Source organism: Indicator indicator, chromosome 9 (assembly GCF_027791375.1).
Source record: "Indicator indicator isolate 239-I01 chromosome 9, UM_Iind_1.1, whole genome shotgun sequence".
NCBI lineage: Eukaryota > Metazoa > Chordata > Aves > Piciformes > Indicatoridae > Indicator > Indicator indicator.
The window spans coordinates 25,666,271-25,688,490 of NC_072018.1; the positions used below are offsets into that span (position 1 = coordinate 25,666,271).

A 22,220-nucleotide genomic window follows, 5' to 3' on the forward strand; every position below is an offset into this window, starting at 1 on the left:
TTTTCTTCTATAATGCCTGAGAGAAAATTTGAAAAAAAAACCTTGTCTCCTCATACGGAGTATCAGCCATGCACATGCTTAGAATATTTCTTTGTGGTCTGCTTTCTTGAGTGGGAAAAGAGTTAAACTAAAAAAAATCTCTCAGAAGAGAGCCACGAAGCCATGAAAAACACATACAAGGATAAATAGGTCTGCCTTGAGGGATGTAGAAAAAGGTAATTTTAGATTTAAAACTCTGATTGAAAACTGATTTTTGATTCAAAGATAAATACTCTGAGTACCCTAAACCATGGCTGTTGGAGCTCGCATCTGATGTTCATCTGAGGAAAAGTTTTAGGTTTGCCCAAGAAAGCTATACTTTGGCATAGTTTTAGAATAATGTATCTTGCTAAGAACTGTACTGGCAAAAAGCCTTCTTTCTTGTCTTCCATAGAGAATTGTTTTTTTGAAAATTGGTCACTTTTGGGAGTCTTTCATAACTTGAAATGTAAAGGCTCTTCCAAGATCAGAAATAACAGATAAAAAATTAGACTTTGAAACTTTTTTCCCAAAGTACACATATATACATACATTTTTAAAGGTTAAAAAGAGCAGGCTTTTTAGATTTGCTTTCTGATAGATGTTTATAGTAATATTTTATAAAATCTTACTGATTACAAACAATTAGGTTATTTTTCCTTAAGTTATTTTCATTAAATAACATGGATTTGCACTAAAGAATCAAAAACAAGGATTAAGGCCTCATTTTTTCTCTAGAACGGTATTCAGTAATCTTACAAATACAGAGTTCTAACTTTATTTCTCTTGCTAAGTAAACAAACTCATCTGTTTGCACTCCGTGATGTAATACTGATGTTTAAATTCATATTTATTGAATAGAACTGTTTCTGTATTTATAGGAGGTCTTACACTGTTCCTATGCATAAATTTCACAGAATTGACCATCAAAATGTTTCTCATTGTCCAGAACTTGCCAAAATGTTTGGTAAATGATGCAGACTGTGTCAAGCCCTTAGTTGTAGTATTTTAAGTTTATGTATATAACTGTTTACGATTTTGTTGCATTTACTAGGTTTGCTGGGATGGGTAATCTTCTTAAGGTCCTTACCAGGGAAATTGAAAACTATCCACATTTTTTCCTGGATTTTGAAAGTAAGTTCAAACAATTACAGAACAATGAGAGAATCTTTTCCCTGACTTAACAGTGAACTGAGGAAAAAAACTCCTAAAATCTGGTTGCTTGCAGTGTGTGTTTTCCAGTGAAAAACAATCTGTCCAAGTCCTTGTCTCTAAAGAAATTTGTTCACTCAGGACTCCTTGTCTTCTCTTCCTTTTCTATTTTTCAGGAACCAAATGGGAAATCTTTTAAAAGTTCTCACTTGCACAGAGCTTGATCAGGGGCCAAATTTTTTCCTTGACTTTGAAAGTGAGCAAAGCTTCTTGCCTGGCTTGCCTTCTTTGCTTATGATTTCCTAATAATCTGCATGCGCTTACACATCCTAAAGCAATTCAAAAGGGATTTGCAAACAAATCAAATTACACTTCAGTTGAATATAGCGTTTTGATATTTATAAAATCATATAAAATTACTTACTTTCATTCTGAGTAGAGAAGGGGGCAGAAGGATAGATATGCAATTAAAAGTTTGTCTTGAACTAGTTTCAGAACATATATGAGCCATTGTTAAAATTATATGTGAATGAACTTGACCTCACCTTTCTTTAACAAATGAAGATTAAAAAAAAAAATCTTGCTTCCTTGAATGGAAATGATTTCATACACACACACACACACACACATATATATATATATGAAAAAATATAAGTAGTGGAGGTGACACTAGTTTGCCTGGTTCAGTGATGATTTCACTGGGATTATTATAGTTTCTAAAAGTAGTGGTCAAAGTGTATGTGCTTGATTGCATCTCTCTTAATTGCATGGTTATCAGTTTGCAAAACAATGTTTCACATTCTAATTTCCTTATCACTTCTATATCTGATTCAAAGTTACTTCACTTTGCTGGTTATGGTTTCCTGCATGTACTTCTAGGCATCATTGTCTTGAAAACTGGTCATCAGGTCCTTAAATATGGGTATAATCTTACTTCTCTACTTACATGAGATGTTTTTTATTTAACATGCTAACAGCGTGTGATGTTTTGTCTCTTAATACCTTTATTCTAAAAAAAAAAAAAAAAAAGCCAACAAAAAAGTTCTGAGAGAAGCCAGTCTTTTAAAATAGCTTTGTTTTGAAGCATGGTTTAAGAAGGAATTTCATGTGATCAGACACATAGATTATCACCTTGAAGTACATCTCTTGAACTATGTATTTCTGAATTGTTTTTCTGAAAAAAAAGTTACTGATGTGATGTGAGACTGTAAATGTGTAAATACGCTGTAAAGCACTGGTCCAGTGAGTCGTTTGAACACATACTTCCATTTCATGAAATTGTTCAAACATGCTTTCTTGGATGACAGCTAGAATATATGACTATCTTTGAACATACCTTAATCTTCTTATCTAGATTTTTTTTTTTTAATCTCATTATGAAGAATCAGTTTTAAATGATGAAAAAAGTGGTGGTAGGTTAGTTTGAGCTTAGAGACGGTACTGTATCCTTTTTTTCTCTTCTGTCTATATAATTTCAGAATTTTATGCTGAGTGTCAAGACACTGTGTAACTTCTTTTCTATCAAACTTTTGAAGGCTTGGTAGTGCTTTGTGGCTTTGCCAAGCTATTATGAAGGTTCTCAGCTGCTCTGACCTTCCAGGTTTAATCAGCCCTATCAAGTGCAGGATGATAAGTGCTCCTGACCCAAGCTGCAGACATGGCAGAAACAGTTGATCTGGCAGTGGGAAAACTTGGCAGAGCAGAATGATGGTGAAAGGGGAAAGTTCCTGGTTTATTACCTTCACCATGAAGCTTGTTTTTTGGTTTGGTTTGTTTGTTTTTTCTTTTTTCTTTTTTTTTTTCCCCCAAAACTATGGCCCAGAACTGAAGCACATTCTCCCACAGCAGGTCACCAGTGGTTAGTGCAAGTATATGAGCACACTAGACAGACACATCTACCGACAGAGGAACAAAACTGTCATCTCCAAATTTCAGTGAGTTTGATGCTGCTGAGAAAAAAGGTTAAAAATCACCATAGAATGGTTTGGCTTGAAAGGGACCTTAAAGATCATCTAATTCCAACCTCGTTGTCATGGGCAAGGACACCTCCTACTAGATCAGGTTGCTGCTCAAGGCCGCATTCAGCCTATCCTTGAACACTTCCATGGTTGGAGCCTCCACTTCTCTGGGCAACTTATTCTACTTCCTTACCATCTTCATAGTAAAGAATTTCTCCTAATGTCTAATCTGAATCTAGGTTCTTCCTGGTTGATGCTGTTACCTCTTATTCAGTCACTACTGGCCTTCGTAAAGTCCCTCCTCAGCTATCCTGTAGGCCCCCTTCAAATACCAGAAGACTGCTATGTGGTTTCCCCAGAGCCTTCTTGTCTCCAGGCGAAACAGCACCAACTCTGTCAGCCTGTCTTCACAGGAGAGGTGCTCCAGCCCTCTGATCACCTTTGTGGCTCTCCTGGGCCTGCTCTAACAGTTGCATATCTGTCTTGTTTTGGAGGCTCCAGAGCTGGACACAATGCTTTAGGTAGAGTCTCATGAGAGTAAAGGGGGAGAATCACCTCCCTCGGCCTTCTGGCCACGCTTCTTTTGATGTAGCCAAGTATATGGTTTGCTTTCTGGGCTGCAAGCACATGAGAGCTTCTCCAGCACCCCTGAGTTCTTGTCCTCAGGACTGCTCTCTATCCATTCTTACCCAGCCTGTATTTGTGCTTGAGATTGTCCCAACCCAGGTGCAGGACCTTGCATTTGGCTTTGTTGAACTTGATGAAGTTGGCACCAGCATACTTCCTAAGCCAATCAAGGTCCCTCTGAATGGCATCTCTTCCATCCAGTATGTTGACCACACCACACAGCTTGGTGTCACTGTCACACTTGCTGAGGGTGCACTCAATCCCACTGTTCACGTCACTGACAAAGATTAAATAGCACGGGTCCCAGTACCAAGCCCTGAGAAGCACCACTTGTCACTTGTGTTCACTTAGACATCAAGCCATTGACTATCACACTTTGAGTGTGATCATCAAGCCAATTTCTTAGCTACAGAGTGGTCCACCCATCAAGTCCATGTATTTCCAATTTAGAGACCAAGATGTCATGTTGGGACAGTGTCAGATGCTTTGCAAAAATCCAGTTAGGCAACAATAGTTGCTCTTCCCTTGTCCATCAATGCTGTTACCTTGTCATTGAAGGCCCCCAAATTTGTCAGGCACAATTTGCCCTTGATGTTGGCTTCCACCTTTCACCTCCTCATTTTTCATGTGCATTAGCAGTTTCCAGGAGGATCAGCTTCATGACCTTTCTGGGCGCAGAGGTGAGACTGACTGGCCTGTAGTTCCCCAAGTCTTCCTTTTTTTTTTTTTTTTTTGAAAAAAAGGGGTTTCTCCTTTTATGGTCAGTGGGGAACTTCAGTGGATTGTCTTGATTTACCAAATATGATGGAAAGCAGCCTGGCAGCTTCATCTGCTGGTTCCTTCAGCACCTGCATATGGATTTCATCAGGTCCCATGGACTTGAGTACCTTAAGATCCTTTAGCTGATCCTGAACCTTGTCTTCACTTGCAGTAAAATATTTTCCTTGTGACATAAACTCCTATAAGTTTTTATGGCACTCTGCTGTGTCAAAGGGATGCTTGTAGTTGCTTGCTTTGATCTCCTTTAATTAGCCATCATACAGTGTAAAATGACTCTATTAGTTAGTGGACATATAGGTAACAGTCTGTGTGCTTTAGGGATACCTGACTTTCTGTGCTCTTAAGATTTCACTTTGAGTTCATGGATGAAAATGATCACTACAGTTGGTCATTCAAGGCTTATATTGAGGTGATGTGTTTGTTTTATCCTATTATTTGCATCAGCAAATTGCTTTCTAGTTTTTGTGGACTTTTCCATTAGCCATAAGCTGAAATCTCAAATCTGTCAGCTCTACTTCTGAAATGTTTGCAGAGTATTGAATACTCCTGCCATGATGTGGGTTTTTTGCCACTCTTCATTTGGTATGTATTGTACCTGAAAGGAGGGTGTGTGACGTACTTCCTCCTGCTATGTGTACAGTATGCTACACAAATACTGCTTGAAAAAACAGAAGCAACCTTTTTCCTCCTATGCAGGAGTAGAGCACATACCATTTCTCTCTGTGCCTCAAAACTCAGAGGCTTTATGCACTGATGTTGGTCAAAAGTAATACAAGTGTTTATATGAAGAAAGTGAGAAAATAAGGTGTTAGCTTGAGAGTCAGTCTAATCTGTTCTGCTCCAAAGCAGTCATCCCATGAGTGATGCTTTGTTACATAATCTCATAGTCTCATATCCTTATGCTAGAATTGAAGTGTACAAATGAATGATAGCTATGTGGAAAAAGAACTTGCAAAGAACTCCCCCACCTGTTAAGTACTCTTTCAGGCTAGTCAGGGTGATGGAGATGCTGGCAGGGTTGGAAGAGCCCTAGCAGCAGCGCCTGAATGGGAATAGAAATGCACGAGAGGCTAGCAAGCGGTTGCACAGTTTGGATGTCTTGGGTTAGTCATAAAGCTACGCAGCAACATCATTGTAGTAGGGTTTTATGTTACTATTTTCCTTTATTATCCTTAATTAATACATATCCTTAATTAATACACGTGGCAAGGATGACTCGTTCTGTGCAACAAAATTTCATTTATCTTCTTGTGAATTATTGTTCTCCAGAGCAAAATTCTGGTTTGATTGGAAAAAATGAGGAGGACAGTCTTGTCTTGGATCTTTTGAAAAATTCCATTATGGATTTTTTTTGTTGTTGTTGTAGAATATACTTAATTGCAAGTTAATTTTCTTCAAAGACTTTTCTCTTACATATTTTTTACCAGCCTAATTTTTTCATATTTAGACTGTCTCTCCAATACCTCTCTCCTATGCAGTACTTGAGGTCTTGAAAAATGGAAAGGTAGAAGCAGGAACACAGAAACAAATTTTTCTCACCTGTGAGTTTGCTTGTTTCAAATTCTGCCTTGTGCTGTACTTAAACATGGGAAAGAATCATGAAAGTAAAAGAGGCAAGATTCAAAATGTCACCTTCCAGTTGTTGGTTTGAGTTTTTAATAGCTTATAGGCTGCAAAAATAAAAATTGTTTCAGATAATCTCTGTTTCCCCCCCCTCTTGTAGCTATTTATATCATCAATTGCAATTCTTTTACTGACATTATTCTCATTCCAGAATGGGAGCCAAGCTTAGTAACTCTGTGGTCATACTTGAAAAAGCTTGAATCCAGCATTAATTTCAATTAATGTTGTATACAAAAGCAGTTCTGTATGCTCTCCAGCATACAGCAGTTAGGCAGTTACACTGGATCTGTTCAAGAAAAGGCAATTTGTAGATCGATAAACTGAGCCTTGAGTCAGCTGTGAACTGTGGTAGCTTAAGCTAGTGATATGGAGAACGTTGTTCTTCTATGCAGGTTAAAAAGCCTTTTCGCTGAAGTGAAATTCAAAATATAGACATTTAGCCAAATTACTCTTTTTTTTTTTGTTTTTTTTTCCTTTAAGGTCCCCTAAAAGGTTTATGAAAAGAAAAGTGTCTTCATTTCTGGAAAATGAACCGTATTGGTGTTTTACTCTTGTATCTGGGTTTGGGTATTATTAATCAAACTGCTATTCATTGGATTTGATTATATATCACTTACTGTACCTTAATTCCTTTTTGTCTCTGATCTGGAAAATAGTGTTAGGAAGAGTGAGTGCATGGGCCAAGTTTTGAGAAGTTTGAATTTCAGAATTTCATAAGCCTATAGGATGAATTCTCTTTAAATGGATTTTGTCAGTTCAAAAAACCTATGGACATTATTTAAAGTAGTTACAGGTAAATGAATTCTGGATACTTGAGGTTGTTTCCATAGCAGCTTATGAGTACCTTTTTTTTTTTTTTTTCCCCAGAAAATCTGTTGTCCAATTACTGTTGTCCATAGAGGACCTTGTTCAGGCAAAATAAATAATTCCATGTGAATTCTTGGAAATAATTTGCAGGTTGAAGTAACAAAACTTTGGTTTAAACCTAAACCACTAAATCTCACATATTATTGCAGTGATACCTTAAACCCTATCTTCTCCCCACATACAAATGCCTTTTGTAAGCCCTAACTCTCTAAAGCTTAACCTGAGCAGGTTCCTTTTTTTAGCTAGGTGGGCTTGTTACCTGATCCTAATTTAAAATCCCAGTTCCCCTAAGAAGGAAGGACACTTATTTTCTAGGATTCCTCTGCTTCATCTCCATAATGATTCATGAATTTTTCAATTATCTTTGTTCTTGTATGATTAAAAGTGCCTATTATTAGAACATGTCTGGCAGCCAACCAACTGCCCACTTTTTTGTGTAATGGGATATTAATTAATCCGTTGCTCCATGGGTGGCAAGACTGGAGATGTAATCTGTATGTAGCCTGCAGGAGCTTCAGCTCTTGTCTCCAACACTGCAGAGTGCCCCAAGCAAGAAGTTACAGCTCAGTAAGAGAGAGGCTGTCCACTCCCATGTGCACCATGGAAGTGAAGCCTGGCATTGATATCCCTGGCACAGCACCATGCCTGTAGCAAGAACTAACAATTTAGGGAGCTTCACTTTGTTCTAGCCCTTTCAGAGAGGATGAAATTTTAAAAATCCCTTGTAGGGTACTATTTCTACCTAATACTATACTTTTTATCTTACGGAATAAAGCAGGTTGTGATACCCTCTAAAATGATTCACTGTAATTGTGATGCCTTTTGTTCTCTCTGAGGTCATAAACTAGTTTTAATCTAATTCTGTCACAGATTGGAATGGGAAAAATCATCATAGTGACAAACCTGAAATAGGACTTAAATTTTTACAGTAAAATACATGTAATGCTCTCTAACTTGCTGTCAGTGGCTGACATTGCCCGGCTGTGTAGGGATGAGGTAAGCAAGGCAAAGGCACAGCTGGAACTGAACTTGGCAAGGGATGTAAAGAAAAACAAAAAAGGCTTCTACAGGTACATTAACCAGAAAAGGAGGGTTAAAGAAAGCATCCCCCCAGTGAGCAACAGTGGGGAACTTGTACCAACAAACAAGGAGAAGACTGAGATTCTTTTTTGCCTCAGTCTTCACTGGCAACCCCTCTCCTCATTTCTCTTGTGTTGATGGACCACAAATTGAAGATAGGGTGACATGGTCCCTCCCACTGTAAGTAAAGACAAAGGTGCATGATCAGCTGAGGAACCTGAAGATATACAAGTCCATAGGACCTGATGAAATGCATCTCAGAGTCCTGAGGGAACTGGCTGATGTTGTTGCCAGACCACTCTCAATGATATGTGAAAAGTCCTGGCAGTCAGGTGAAGTCCCTGGGGACTGGAAGAAAGGAAACATCACATCCATTTTTAAAAAGACTAGAAAGGAGGACCCTAGGAACTATCAACTTCTCAGCCTCACCTCTGTGCCTGGGAAGATCATGGAATAGATCCTCCTAGACGCTGTGCTCAGGCACATGGAGGACAGGCAGGTGATTCAAGACAGCCAGCTTGGCTTTACTAGAGGCAGGTCCTGCCTGACTAACCCTGTGGCTTACTATGACAAAGTGACTCTGTCAGTAGATAAGGGATGCCCTATGGATGTGATCTGTCTGGACTTCTGCAAGGCCTTTGACGTGGTCCCCCACAACGTCCTGCTTGCCAAGTTGGAGAGATATGGATTTCATGGGTGGAGTGTTCAGTGGATAAGGATGGATGGTTGCATCCAGAGGGTGGTGCTCAATGGTTTGAAGTCCAGATGGAGAGCAGTGACAAGTGGTGTCCCTCAGGGGTCTGTACTGGGACCTGTACTGTTTAACGTTTTTATCAGTGACATAGACAGTGGGATTGAGTGCTCCATCAGCAAATTTGCAGATAACACCAAGCTCTGTGATAGTGTTAATACACCAGGGGGACAGAATGGCATCCAGAGGGATCTGGACAAGCTGGAGAGGTGGACTCAGGTGAACCTCATGAAGTTCAACAAGAGCAAGTGCAAAGTTCTGCACCTGGGCCGGAACAGTTCTCACTGTCAAGGCAGACTGGGGGATGAGGTGTTAGAAAGCAGCCCTGTGGAAAAGGACTTGGGGGTGCTGATGGATAAGAAGCTGGACATGAGCAGGCAGTGTGTGCTTGCAGCCCAGAAGGCAAATCACATCCTGGGCTGCATTCAAAGATACACTGCCAGCAGATCCAGAGAGATGATTGTACCAGTTTGCTCTGATGAGCCCTCACCTGGAGTACTGTGTACAGATCTGGAGCCCTCAATATCGGAACGACACGGACCTGATGGAACGGGTCCAGAGGAGGGCCATGAAAATGATCAGGGGGTTGGAGCACCTCTGCTACGAGGACAGGCTGAGGGAGCTGAGGTTATTCAGCCTGGAGAAGAGGAGGCTCCAGGGAGACCTAATAGCAGCCTTCCAGTACCTGAAGGGGGCCTACAGGAAGGAAGGAGAGAGACTGTTCATAAGGGTGACAGGATGAGGAGCAGTGGCTTCAAACTAGAGAAAGGCAGATTTAGACTGGATATCAGGAACAAGTTCTTCACTATGAGGGTGATGGAACACTGGAACAAGTTGCCCAGAGTGTTGGTTGAGGCCCTTTCCCTGGAGATATTCAAGGTGAGGCTTGATGAGGCCCTGGGCAGGCTGGTGTAGTTGGGGATGTCCCTGCTGACTGTGGGGAAGTTGGACTAGGTGACCTTTGGAGGTCCCTTCTGGCCCAGACCATTCTATGATTCTATGAATTACTGGCCACCTTCCACAGTGGACAGAACAAGAAAAGCTGAAAGCAGAGCCTGTAAGACATACAGTTTTACTTGTTAGGCTGTCCAGGCCAGGTGGGGTTTAGGTTTCTGGGAGGCTTTTGGGGTTTTTTTGGACTTTTTCTATGGATTTTTTTTTTTTTTTTTTGCAAGATGGAATTCCACATTCACTGAAATGCAAACACTGACCAGCTTCAATAGAAATCCTCTTCAGCTGTTACAGTTTGACTGAGGGTGGAATACAATTCTGTGCCGTTTGGTCTGTATTTCGGATAAAGAAAAGCGTGGGTTAGAAGTGCATCTTTTGGTACTGTTTTAACTCTTCATAAAAATTAATTACTGAGATACTGTTTTATTTGTTTTTGTATTGATATTGTTGTATTTAATCTTGTCTTATGAGTACTAACATCTTACCAACATAGCAGTTTCTGTAGGTTTTCTAGTGCATACTTGGTGAAGAATGAGATAGGTACCTTGTGCTGTTAGGGGGTGTTTTGAAATGGACAACAGATATTTTTATAAGAAAAGAAGGATTCCAGCTTGGCACCCCACCATGCACCTGAAATACTAATATGTCCACAAATGGATTATAGTGGGTCCAGCTTCCCTTCCCCCCCTCCCCCTTTTTTTTTAAGGAAGTCTGTAGCCCCATCCAAAGCATTGAAATATACCAAGTATAAAGGTGAAAGCATTAGTTCATGGAATGGATGAATTATCATATTCTGTTGTTTTTTGGTTTTTTTTCTGGTGGAGTCAATGGAATTACATTTCTCTCCATAGCTAAAATTTTTGCTTTCTAGATGGATGTTTCCTTGTAGATGCTGTACATAGAAGTATTAACCTTCATCTGACTCTTGAATTAATTTGGTAGAGGATTCATTTAGTTGTCAAGCTTAGGGTTCACATTAGAAACATTTGGGCAAAGAGAGGTGAAAGGGTTTCCTATTTTGTCTTACTAAAGACAGCGTACTCTGAATGCTCATTACAAATGCTCTAAAAACTCACACTTGAAATGCAGTTAAGTCCAGTGATTACAGTAACTAATTATTGAGAGGGATTGCATTCAGTATGGATTAGATAGTGTTTATAAATGATCTCTTATTGCTTAAGGTTGTGTTGGTTCTCTGGTGGTGTGGGATAAGGAATGAGCAAGTGATTCTACATTGTGATTCAGGAACGGCTTCTTTTTTTCTTTTTTCTTTTTTTTTTTTTTTTCTTTTTTATTTTTCCTTTTTTTCTTTTTTCTTTTTTTCTTTTTTTTCCTTTTTTTTTTTTCTTTTTTTTTGTCAAAACAGAGAAATGAGCTTTGGTATTGTTGGAATAGAAAAACGAAACTTCAAAAATTAAAAGCCAGTATCTGTCGTGAAGAAATTACATTATTTTTAGGTGATATTTATTATTGTTGTTGTCAACAGCAAGATACAAAGTTTTTTTTTCAAACTGTTTGCAGCATTTTAGATGACCACTTTGGCAAGATCTTCATGTAAAATTCCTTTTGAAACAAGGCCATGTTCTTACCAGGACATCTCTTTGCATAACATTTCATAAATAAGATGCATGTGGGTTTTTTTAAATGCCTGAAATCATCCTCCCTACTTTTATTTTTAAGCTAAACACTTTGAGCATAAATCTAAACTGCTTCTGCAAATGCAAGCTAAGCTTGTTGCTCTGTAGCCGCTGCAGCCCTCTTCCTCTCCCCTCCCTTTCTTTCCCTCTTCTACCAACCTGTTTTCCTCTTACTCCTTAATTCCCTAAGTGCTGGGATTGTACAGAAAGCTGATGGATTTCAAATTTTCAACCTCACCCTATCTTTCAAAAGAATTAATTTGGAATGTTTGAGAGACTAACAATACAAGTGTGTTACAAAAGGCCATTTTTAAGACGAAAAGTGCTGACCAGTTTATAGTGTACACATTTCTATTAGTGGCTAATACTTATTAAAGCAAATAAATTATAAAACCACCTTTTTACCCACCCATGCTTCAGGTGGCCCAAACATGCACATTTTACATTCATGAACTGTACTAATAAATTATTTTCTTTTGTGTCTTGATACTCACTGAAAAAGTTATTTCAATTAACTTTTTTTCAACTATTACAATACAGATTTTGATTTATAGGTGACTTCTGTCTTATCCCTACTCTATTCTATGGTGTGTAAGTGTTTAGCAAGATTACCACTATCTTCATTAAACTCAGAAGCCTGGCAGACCACTTAACATCATATACCTGAGATTTCTTGCAGCTTGGGGAAAGAACCACTCAGTAAACACTGTAAACTTAAAGTGACTACTGGATTGGTTCAGTGACCACTGTGGCCTACCTGGGATTTTCTTCTTTAGGATAGTTTTTCTCTTTGGTGCTACTTTATCTCGTTTTTTGAAAGGTAACTTTTTTTTTTTAGTAATGCCCAGCTTATTTTTACTTTGACTTGTTCCATCTTTTAAACGAGATAGGGAAAACTTCTAGAATGAAAGGAATCCCATAATAATAAAATGGTAAGGTCCCTTCTGGTGACTGAGGTCCAGCCTTAGCAGTAAAGACTGAAGTAAAGAAAGCATTCTGTAACTCCACCTTCTGTGTATCCTCTGTCACCCACCTGATTCAGCAGCAGACTCATATTTTGTTGCATTTTCCCAGTCTCATGGGACTCAGAGTGCCATGGGATTATAAGAAGGATTTTAATATCAGTTTCTCCAGAGGTACAGACATGCAAATCTCCGCCATTTAAGATCTCATTTGTACATGGTCCATAGGTAACTTGAGACACTTAAATTATCCTAATCTGAAATGTGGAGAGTATGCCTGCTCTTTGCATACTCTCCAAGGTGAACCAGTTTATTTCACAGGATGTTAGGGGTTGGAAGGGACCTCCGAAGATTGAGTCCAACCCCCCTGCCAGATCAGGACCATAGAATCTAGCACATGTCACACAGGAACACATCCAGATGCGTCTTGAGTCTCCAGAGAAGGACACTCCACAACCCCTCTGGGGAGCCTGTTCCAGTGCTCTGTGACAGTGAAGTTGTGCCTCCTCATGTTGAGGTGGAACCTCCTGTGTTGTAGCTTATATGCATTATCCCTTGTCCTATCACAGAGCACAACTGAGAAGAGCCTGTCCCCTCCCTCTTGACATCCAGCCTTCAGATATTTATAGACATTTATTGAATCCCCCCCCTTAGTCTTCTCTAGACTAAACAGCCTCAGGTCTCTCAGCCTCTCCTCATAGGGTGTGTGCTCCAGTCCCTTAATCATCCTGGTAGCTCTCCATTGGACTCTCAAGCAGATCCCTGTCCCTCTTGAACTGGGGAGCCCAGAATTGGATGCAATACTCCAGGTGTGGCCTCACCAGGGTAGAGCAGAGGGGGAGGAGGACCTCCCTCGATCTGCTGGACATACTCCTCTTAATGCACCCCAGGATCCCATTGGCCTTGGCCACAAGGGCACATTGCTGACCCATGGATAACTTGTTATTCACCAGGACTCACAGGTCCTTCTCCATGGGGCTTCTCTAAAGCAGATCACCTCCTAACCTGTACTGGTGCAGTTTATTATTCCTTCCTAGATGAAGGACTCTGCACTTACCCTGTTGAACCTCATTAGGTTCCTCTTTGCCCAGCTCTCCAATGTGTCCAGGTCTCCCTGAATGGCTGCACAGCCTTCAGCTGTATCAGCCAAGCCTCCCAGTTTGGTATTGTCAGCAAACTTGCTGAGCAGACACTCTGTCCCCTCATCAATGTCATTGATGAAGATGTTGAACGAGACCAGATGCACCACTGGTCCCTGAGGGACTCCACTAGTTACAGCTCTCCAGCTGGACTTGGCACCATTGATCACCACTCTTTGGACTCTATTGTGTAACCAGTTCCTAATCCATCTCACTGTCAGTTCTTCTATCCCACATTTCCTGAGGTTACTCACAAGGATGTTATGGGAAATAGTGTCAAAAGCCTTACTAAGGTCAAGGTAGACTACATCCACATTCCTTCTAATGGGTGGGTAAATGAATCCCATACTGATATATTGGTGGAAAACTGTGTTTCATTTCTTAGAGTGAGGAGAATAAATAGAAAAACAATTTTTAATGTTTCTTGACTATTAATACAAAGATGTGTACAGTAGCTCTTCTAATCAGCAAGTTTTGAGCTGAAGGTATCTCATTGCTTTTAATTCAAACAAGTAGTCCCTAAGTCCTAAGATTCACCTTCAAAGTATTTTTTCTCTTCCACAAAAATTAAAATGCTATATTTACAGGCTAATACAAATTTAAGGGGGGTGGGGGGGAAAAGTCATGCCTGTAGAAATCTACTGGAATTGTGTCTACAAATACTGACTAGAATTCTATGTATAAGTCATTCAGTCTTTTGTCAGTGCCAGTCATCTTTATGCTTTAAAAAGAAGTCAGAAGATCTCTACCTTGTCTAACATGTCAATGTTCTAGGGATATGTGTCAAACCATCACAGGATAGCATCAATCCCTTATGTCACACTACTGTGAAAATCCCATTGGATGAGATTTGAATGGGACAATTGATCTTCTTCCAAATGTCATGTCTCTGAATAATAAAGGTCACTCCTACCCTGAAAACTGGTCATTGACAGAGATGGATTTTTTTTAGTAGCGAGAATGATCTCTTTGCATGCATAAGAGAAGTGTTTCTTTTATTTTTAACAGTACTGTATCTATGTTAGGGCAGTATGGAGGAAAGCCAAAGTAGTGTAATCTCCCACTGCTCCATCCATTGAAAGGCCTGATTTTATCCCCAAGCTGCAAGAAAAGTGAGCTTTCCAACCCAATGCAATCTATGAATCTCTGTATTCTTTGTAATTGAGCTGTGGAGCTCATGAGAGGGACTTTTTTACTAAAGGACTGATGCATTATCCTATTTTCTATTACCATTACTTTATGATACTGCTTCACTTTAAAAAGCTGCATTTTGAGAAAAGTCAAGAGTGTACAAAACCACTGGTTTTCCTTCCTTGCTATACAAAGCAGAAACTTGGATGGTAGCAGAAAGGCAGTGCTGTGTAATTGTGTAATTGTAAAAAAAAACACTTCAGAATGGAGTTGCACATAGTCAAAATGGATATAATGTTGTTAAGTAGAATTTGAGTAGTCTTGACATTTGTATTTCAGCTATCTTTTGACTTTGTGCATTTTGCTTTTCTGTTTCTTAGATGCACAGCCCACAGATGGAGAAAGGGAGGTATGGAATCAGATCAGTGCAGTTTTACAGGACTCTGAAAGTATGCTTACAGACCTTCAGGCTTACAAAGGAGCTGGACAAGAAATTAGAGATGTATGTTAAAAGTTAATTACAGTTCTTTGGAAGCAAAAATCAAACAAAACTTAGTGTGTTCTTCCTTCTGTTCTGTGTCCAGGCACATTCTATGAACTTATATGAAAATCTTTGTTAAAATTCTATTTAGAAAATATATTGCAGATTATGTGTAATGCTGAATATAAAGCCATAATGTGAAATCATTAAATGATGGCTGTTGAAACTTCTTTCAGGTTTACTCTTAGTATTGGTAATTATTTTTCACTTTAAGAAACACCATTTCATATATATCATAGTAGAATTCAAAGTTGAGGACCTGAAAGAAATACAACACTTACGTATCAGAAATACACTAATTAAAAGTTGAAAATATTTGTTCTTCTGTGTAAGTGAAATAATGAGCCACAATAAATTATAACCTTACATCCACTTTACAGGCATCTTATTCTGTGAAACGGGTCACAAAGTACAATTCTGAATTGGAACTTACTGTTTTTCTCAGCTGACCAAACCTTTTCCTGCATCAGCTTCACAGTTATTCTTAGTGTAACCTGTTGGTTACTTAAGAACCTGAATATATTGAAAATTTTGAAAGCATCAAAACCTTTAAAAAATAAGACCTTTTGGATGACTACTTGTCACAGATATGTGACAAGAGGTCTTATCTGGTGCTTCTACAATAGTTTTTCTCCCCAGAGAATATGTTAAAACATTTCTGTATGCATTAGAATGAGTGATTTTAAGTCACCTGTGCTACATGAGGTGAAGAATATGGTAGCTTTGGATTTACTGATTTCTTGTTCCCATGCAATGTAATTTCTCGTAATTGGTCTGTGCTTTGCAGTATGTACTTTCTGAAATAATGTAGTAAAAAAATTTCAAACTACCTTTTGCTTCGTTATTCATGTATCACAGTTCTTTACAGTAATATTTTCATTTCAGGCAATACAAAATCCCAATGATATCCAGTTGCAAGAAAAAGCATGGAATTCAGTATGTCCTCTGGTTGTAAGACTGAAACGCTTTTATGAGTTTTCACTCAGATTAGGTGAGCCCTGTTCTAGTATTGCTGTTTATTAGGCTACTTTATATATAAAGAAATAGGCAGTTTCTTTTTCTACAAACTTTACTCTTTTTTCTATTTGATAGCAACAGAATTACCTGCAGTTACGTTTTTCAAGGCATGTTTTTAATCTTAATTAAAAAACAATTCACTGAAATAAAATACATCTGTATTATCTAAATAGAGTACCAGCCAAGAGTGTGGCAAAACTGTATAAAGTTTTTCTCAGGTGCCTGCCTCTTCTCTACACTTCACTGGTCCATATTGTACTAACGCAATTTATTTTTTTGTAGTTCTAGTCCTTCAGAGTTTTAAAAGGAATGGTAAACCAATAATATTTTGAGACTTTTTAAAACCAGAGATAACAGGGGGAGAAAGGTATCAATGAACTCTCACAGGGGGAAAATCTAAAGTTGGACATCCTTTACACTGGAATTTGTCGTCCTTACAAACGCTAAAAATGATGTAATTACTCCTTGACTAGGACTCTGGAAGAGAACCAATGTGCAGAAATACATGTATTAGGTGGGAGAGCTCCCAATGCAAGGGTATTCTTCTACAAGATGGTGCTTACTATGTCTTTTCACTTTTTGAGTTATGCTAGGAATTGCAGCCACAGGAACTGAATTACATTGTTATCAGTGCCTAAGATTACACTTTTAGTAACAGAGATGCCAGATTAATTACTAGACTGAACTGATGGCTAATTGGGGAAGATGAAAGAATTTAATATCTGAATGCAAGAAAAATACTTTATCTAGAATGTTTGATGAAGAACCCAGATAAAGGGTGATAAAAAGAGAAAAGTGCTCAGTGATACAAAATTGAGAGAAGATGGCAGAGAGTCTGAAGAGGCAATTGTCTTTGATTAATGTTTCTCAACTTAGAATGGTAAGAAAAACCATTTTGGAGGGTTCCTTCACTTCAAACAAAGTAAAACTTCATCATAACATGGACTGAATAGGATTTCTGCTTCTGATTTTTGTCCAGAGAAAGCCCTGCAAAGCTTATTGGAGTCCTTGACATGCCCACCTTATACTCCAACTCAGCACCTGGAACGGGAACAGGCTCTGGCAAAAGAGTTTGCAGAAATCTTACATTTTACTCTTCGTTTTGATGAACTTAAGGTTAGTAAAGCCTTCTAATACAAGCTGATTTTTTTTCCATGTATTTTTAACCAAAACTGATTATTTCCTACTTGTCTTCCTCAAAGATGAGAAACCCAGCCATTCAGAATGACTTCAGTTATTACAGGCGAACAATAAGTCGCAACAGAATAAACAACATGCATGTAAGTGAATAAACTCTGATCTGCTGTTACAATGAGGTGTTTGTCAGTGTGAATTTATACCATTTGTGGTAATGTTTTTTCTTTTGATTTGGTAGCTGTGAAGTTCTCTCCTTCACACAGAGAGTTAATCAGCAGTCCAGATGAACTGATTAGAGTGGAACTGTTCATGCAGCAATCTACTTGCTGACATGAGCATAGCATGCACTGTATCTTTTTCTTGTTGCTGGGAAGATTTTAAAGAGTTTAACTGGCTGTTTTTTTCTCATGTTTTCCTCAGCTAGACATAGAAAATGAAGTAAACAATGAAATGGCCAATAGGATGTCCCTCTTCTATGCAGAAGCCACACCAATGCTGAAAACACTCAGTAATGCAACTACACATTTTGTATCAGAAGTAGGTAATGGGGGAGGGGGAGGAAAGATCTAACACAGACATTCTTGATTTTAATTTTACAAGACAATTTACTGAACATTGGCTGTTTTTAACCCTTCTAGAACAAAACATTACCAATTGAAAATACAACGGACTGTCTAAGTACTATGGCTAGTGTATGTAAAGTCATGTTGGAAACACCGTAAGTTTTACCTTAAGTCTTGTTTTTGAAGAATTTTTGTTGTTATGCAAGAATTCCATCTTGTTATGGAAGAATTTTTATTGTAATTTAAGTAGCCACCTGGGGTAAACATTCTTTTCCAGTTGAATTCCTGTGTGTTTGCCTCCATCATACTTCATGAACTGTCAGTCTTCTGTGAAGCCATCATCATAGACATTTTGCTGAAGTGAGGATTTGAACTGTAAAGGGGTATTGAGAAGAGTTTAGATCTCTCTGTGTGCTTTCTAACTGTTTTTCTAAATTAACCTTTAAACATCAATCTTACTAAGATGCATCTTCAACCTTAAAATACAATCTTAGTTCAGTTTTCCTGTGCTCATAGTCTAATTTGCAAAATTGTCAAGTAAAAAGACCAGTTTGGGGTTTTTTTGTTGTGTTTTCCAGAGAGTATAGAAGTAGATTCACCAGTGAGGAGACACTTATGTTCTGCATGCGCGTAATGGTGGGAGTTATTATTCTGTATGATCACGTTCATCCTGTGGGAGCTTTCTCAAAGACATCAAAGATCGACGTAAGGCTGACTTTACTTTAATACGCTGTAGGTTTTAGAATATTAGTCTGCAGCTTTTCTTTTCAGCACAAGCTTATGACTTTGTATAAATAATTGTGATTATAGCAGAATTTAGAATCAACCTTTACCTGTGTACTTGCTCAAAATTCAAATAAGGATATGTCTTTTTTATTTTGTATTTTCTTCCAGACACAGACACTAATTTGTCTCTGCTCTGCTTTCCTGCCAACTGTTAGATTCATATTATATATACCCTGGTCATAATGTTTTAGTAACCATGTATATGCTAACATGTTTGTCCTTACCAGTAGTTCTGTTGTAAATAAGCAGATATTCAACATTGTCTCTGCTTTGTTTGAAATCTGAAGTAGCTGAACAGAAGTGTTATTTTTGTAATGTTGATAATGAGCATTCTCTTTTAGCACTGGCATGAGTAATCACAGGGAAATCAACATTATTATTTTCATCTGAGATAGTGCCAGGATGCACAAAAAAGTACTCTTATTTTTGCTACGTTTTATAAACCTGAATACTGTAAGCCATCTCTTTCAGCAGAAATAAGCTGTAATTCATGAAAAAAGATGCTAAGTCATCCCCTTAACAAGAGAGCCTACTTCAAAAGGAAAGTTAAAAATAGTTTAAAAAATTATTTGGCTCCATGACATCGAGTCTTCATTAGCATTTTTCATCTGTAGATAGCAGTATTTTATACATCTTCTCTTTGACAAAGGGAAAGATATGTCACAAAGAAGTGAATTGATTTGCTCAAGGTCATGCAGCACATAGAGGCTGGGAATTGAATGCAGGCTTCCTGACTGCTAATTCAGTCTTCTGCATACAGAGACAGCACAAGTAAAATTTTGATAAGGACCAAGTATACAATGTGTGTACTTTGTTCCTCACATTTATCCTAAGGCCTTGTAATTCTGCAGGAAATTTAGCTAGATGTAAATGGGAGGGAGTAGATGTATTGACTCAGTTTTTAAAAATGAGTACATGATCCCAAATCTTAATTTGCTTAACTAGTGATTCTTCTCTAATAATAACAAAAAAATCTTCTCACATTTCAGATGATGAGTTTGTTGTACTGTGAAAGTCAATTATTTTTTGCCAAGCTAGTCACTTCTTGGGAGCCATTTCAAGAGAATTTCAGGGACAGTGCAGCATATTGAACTTTCCTTTGTCTATGATGACTCTATCTTTGTATCTCTTATTTTGATTGGCTTAGGGACTGATTCTAACAAAAATAGAAAAGAATGGTTTGAGTTTGTCTAATCTGATGGGGCATGTAAAGTTGTAATGAGTGATATGAACGTAGTCTTGTTTCTCTTGTTCAGGAAAAGTAGCTGTGCCGCTTCAAAATGTACGCTGCTACCCTGAGAATTTCATCTGATCTGCTATTTGCAAAGCTAGTTTTATCTTCCAGGTAGAAATGAGCCAGATGAACAGTGATTAGTGGCTGTTAGACTGGTGGTTGTGCAGGAGGCCAAGCTACATTTTTGTAATATTTTTTCTTGGCAAATACACAGACCATGGCTTCAGTTTAAGTGTTTCATCATCCACTTCCATGATAAAGCAGACATGCACTTTCAGCTGCAAAGAAGATACTGGCATGTAGATTTAGCACTGTAATTGGACTTGGAAAATTAGAAGGTTGAAATCTTGACAGTACTATGTCTCTATCTGTCATTTTAAATAAGATGCAATTAATCTGTACTAATTTCTGGATAGCTATTAGATGTCTTCATAGCAGTGAGACTAAATAGGTCCTTCTGGAGCACAATTTATTACATATGAAATTATTCTGAATAGGTTAGAGGAATTCTTATTTCTCTCTGTTGTCTATATAGGAAGTCTATGTAGTAGGGTTGGATGAGTTCTACCTCTGCTTTCTCTGCAATTCATATATTATTGTTCAGTAGTAGCATGCTTCTGTTCCCAGATGAAGGGATGCATAAAAGTTCTAAAGGAGCAACCACCTGACACTGTGGAAGGTCTTCTGAATGCTCTCAGGTATGTGTGGAATAAAAGTTTAATGCAGCCTTAACAAATTCCTCTTTATTTTATTACCAATCTTTTTATATTTAATACTTTTCATCTTAAAAAGTGGATTTATTAAGAAGATTGTCCTTTAAGGTTTGCCTTTATCACCTGAGGTTTTCTTAAGTAATATACATTTTTTTTAAAATTCAACTTCACTTTGGTAAGCAATGACTAGAAAAAATGGAAGTTACAATCTTCTTCAGAGACACTTAAGGTTCATTTGATCACCCAAAACTTAGCCATCTAAAAGGTAAACAGTGCATCAAAGGTAAACTATGTATCTTACCTAAGATGTGTTACATAAAATACCTCAGCAACCAGGTTATTTTAAAATAGATATATTTTCTGTTTCTCAAATCTTTGTTACTTTCCTTCTTTCTTTCCCTTTTAATAAGACTTGGATTTTTTTATATTTTAATGAATGGCTTCAAGAGAGCAGCAGCCTAAATTGTGATCCTGTAGCTAAGCGCTTATGTTGCTGTCTTGGGAAGCGAGACACTATGGTCTGATGCTTCTCCAAAGCTGGGAAAGAAGTGTTAGTTTTTTTTCAGATCTGTGTGATATTCTCTAGCTGTTGAACACTTGGATAGAGTGAGAACTGCAGCCATAATCACCTCTATATTTGTTTACCATGTCTTTTGAATTAAAATTTAAGTGGCGTTAGATCCTACAGGTATCAGGTGTGTTTTGAGCTTTGTCTAACTACAAACATAAACAGTGGAGAATGGGTTTAAATGGAAAGAGACATAGTAAGAAACACAATTATCTCAGCACACTTAAGAAAGCTGCTTAAAGTTATGAGTTACAAAAAATTCAGTATGGATTTCCTAAGTCCTTTCAGTAGTTACCTTATTTCTTACGTCTTTCCATGATACTACTTCTTTTGAGGCTTTTAACTGTGAAAGAAAGAGATCATTTCCTCCCAAAACTATGACACTGTCATAGACAGATGGTAAACAGGATTTAGCCAGGATCCAGCCACAATTATCCACTTATTAACAGGGAATAATTTATTGCAAGAGTTATTTAGAAGATAAAGAGCACCAGACTATTAACAGTTGAAGTCCTGTCCATTTAACAAAATATTGTCTTAACTTGTAATTTCTAGGTTCACTACAAAACATCTGAATGATGAATCTACTTCAAAACAAATTCGAGCTATGCTGCAGTAGTATCCTGAGACAAGTAGGTGTTTGTATTGATCACAGAAGATGTGTATGTTTACATAATTTAATACAGTTTGATGTTAATACTTGTGTGTATTTACATAACCATTTTCTTCATATTGCTACAATATATGAATCTGTTCATAACCTGATTGACTTTATATAGTGCAGCCTAAGTTTTTATGCTAGCCTTTATCTTCTGACTTTTAAAATACTTTTTTACTTTCAACTACTACAGTTTATCTGTGCATTGTAATCCTTAAACACCTTCTCTGTCAGAGAAGTAAGCAGTAGTGAAGACAAAATGGAAATTAAATGGAAAACTCAAAGATACCACAGAAAAGGAACTTTAAAGAAGAAGTCAGTATAGGA

General features: G+C 38.0%; 1 protein-coding gene across 2 annotated transcripts in view; it reads left to right on the plus strand.

The window, feature by feature from the left end:
- CYRIA (CYFIP related Rac1 interactor A) overlaps positions 1–21,892 on the plus strand; it is a 36,943-nt gene extending 15,051 nt beyond the window's left edge. Inside the window, exons 2-11 of one of the 2 annotated variants that reach the window (XM_054383497.1) lie at positions 1,073–1,152; positions 15,057–15,178; positions 16,103–16,208; positions 17,214–17,350; positions 17,437–17,514; positions 17,792–17,908; positions 18,010–18,089; positions 18,513–18,639; positions 20,582–20,652; positions 21,791–21,892. In XM_054383497.1, coding sequence (XP_054239472.1) covers positions 1,083–1,152; positions 15,057–15,178; positions 16,103–16,208; positions 17,214–17,350; positions 17,437–17,514; positions 17,792–17,908; positions 18,010–18,089; positions 18,513–18,639; positions 20,582–20,652; positions 21,791–21,854 — 972 coding nt within the window. In that variant the 5' untranslated portion in view covers positions 1,073–1,082 and the 3' untranslated portion in view covers positions 21,855–21,892. Of the gene's footprint in view, positions 1–1,072; positions 1,153–1,353; positions 1,427–15,056; positions 15,179–16,102; positions 16,209–17,213; positions 17,351–17,436; positions 17,515–17,791; positions 17,909–18,009; positions 18,090–18,512; positions 18,640–20,581; positions 20,653–21,790 lie in introns of those variants that run through there. The other variant, XM_054383498.1, reaches the window with a different exon arrangement.
- The last annotated feature ends 328 nt before the right edge of the window (positions 21,893–22,220 follow it).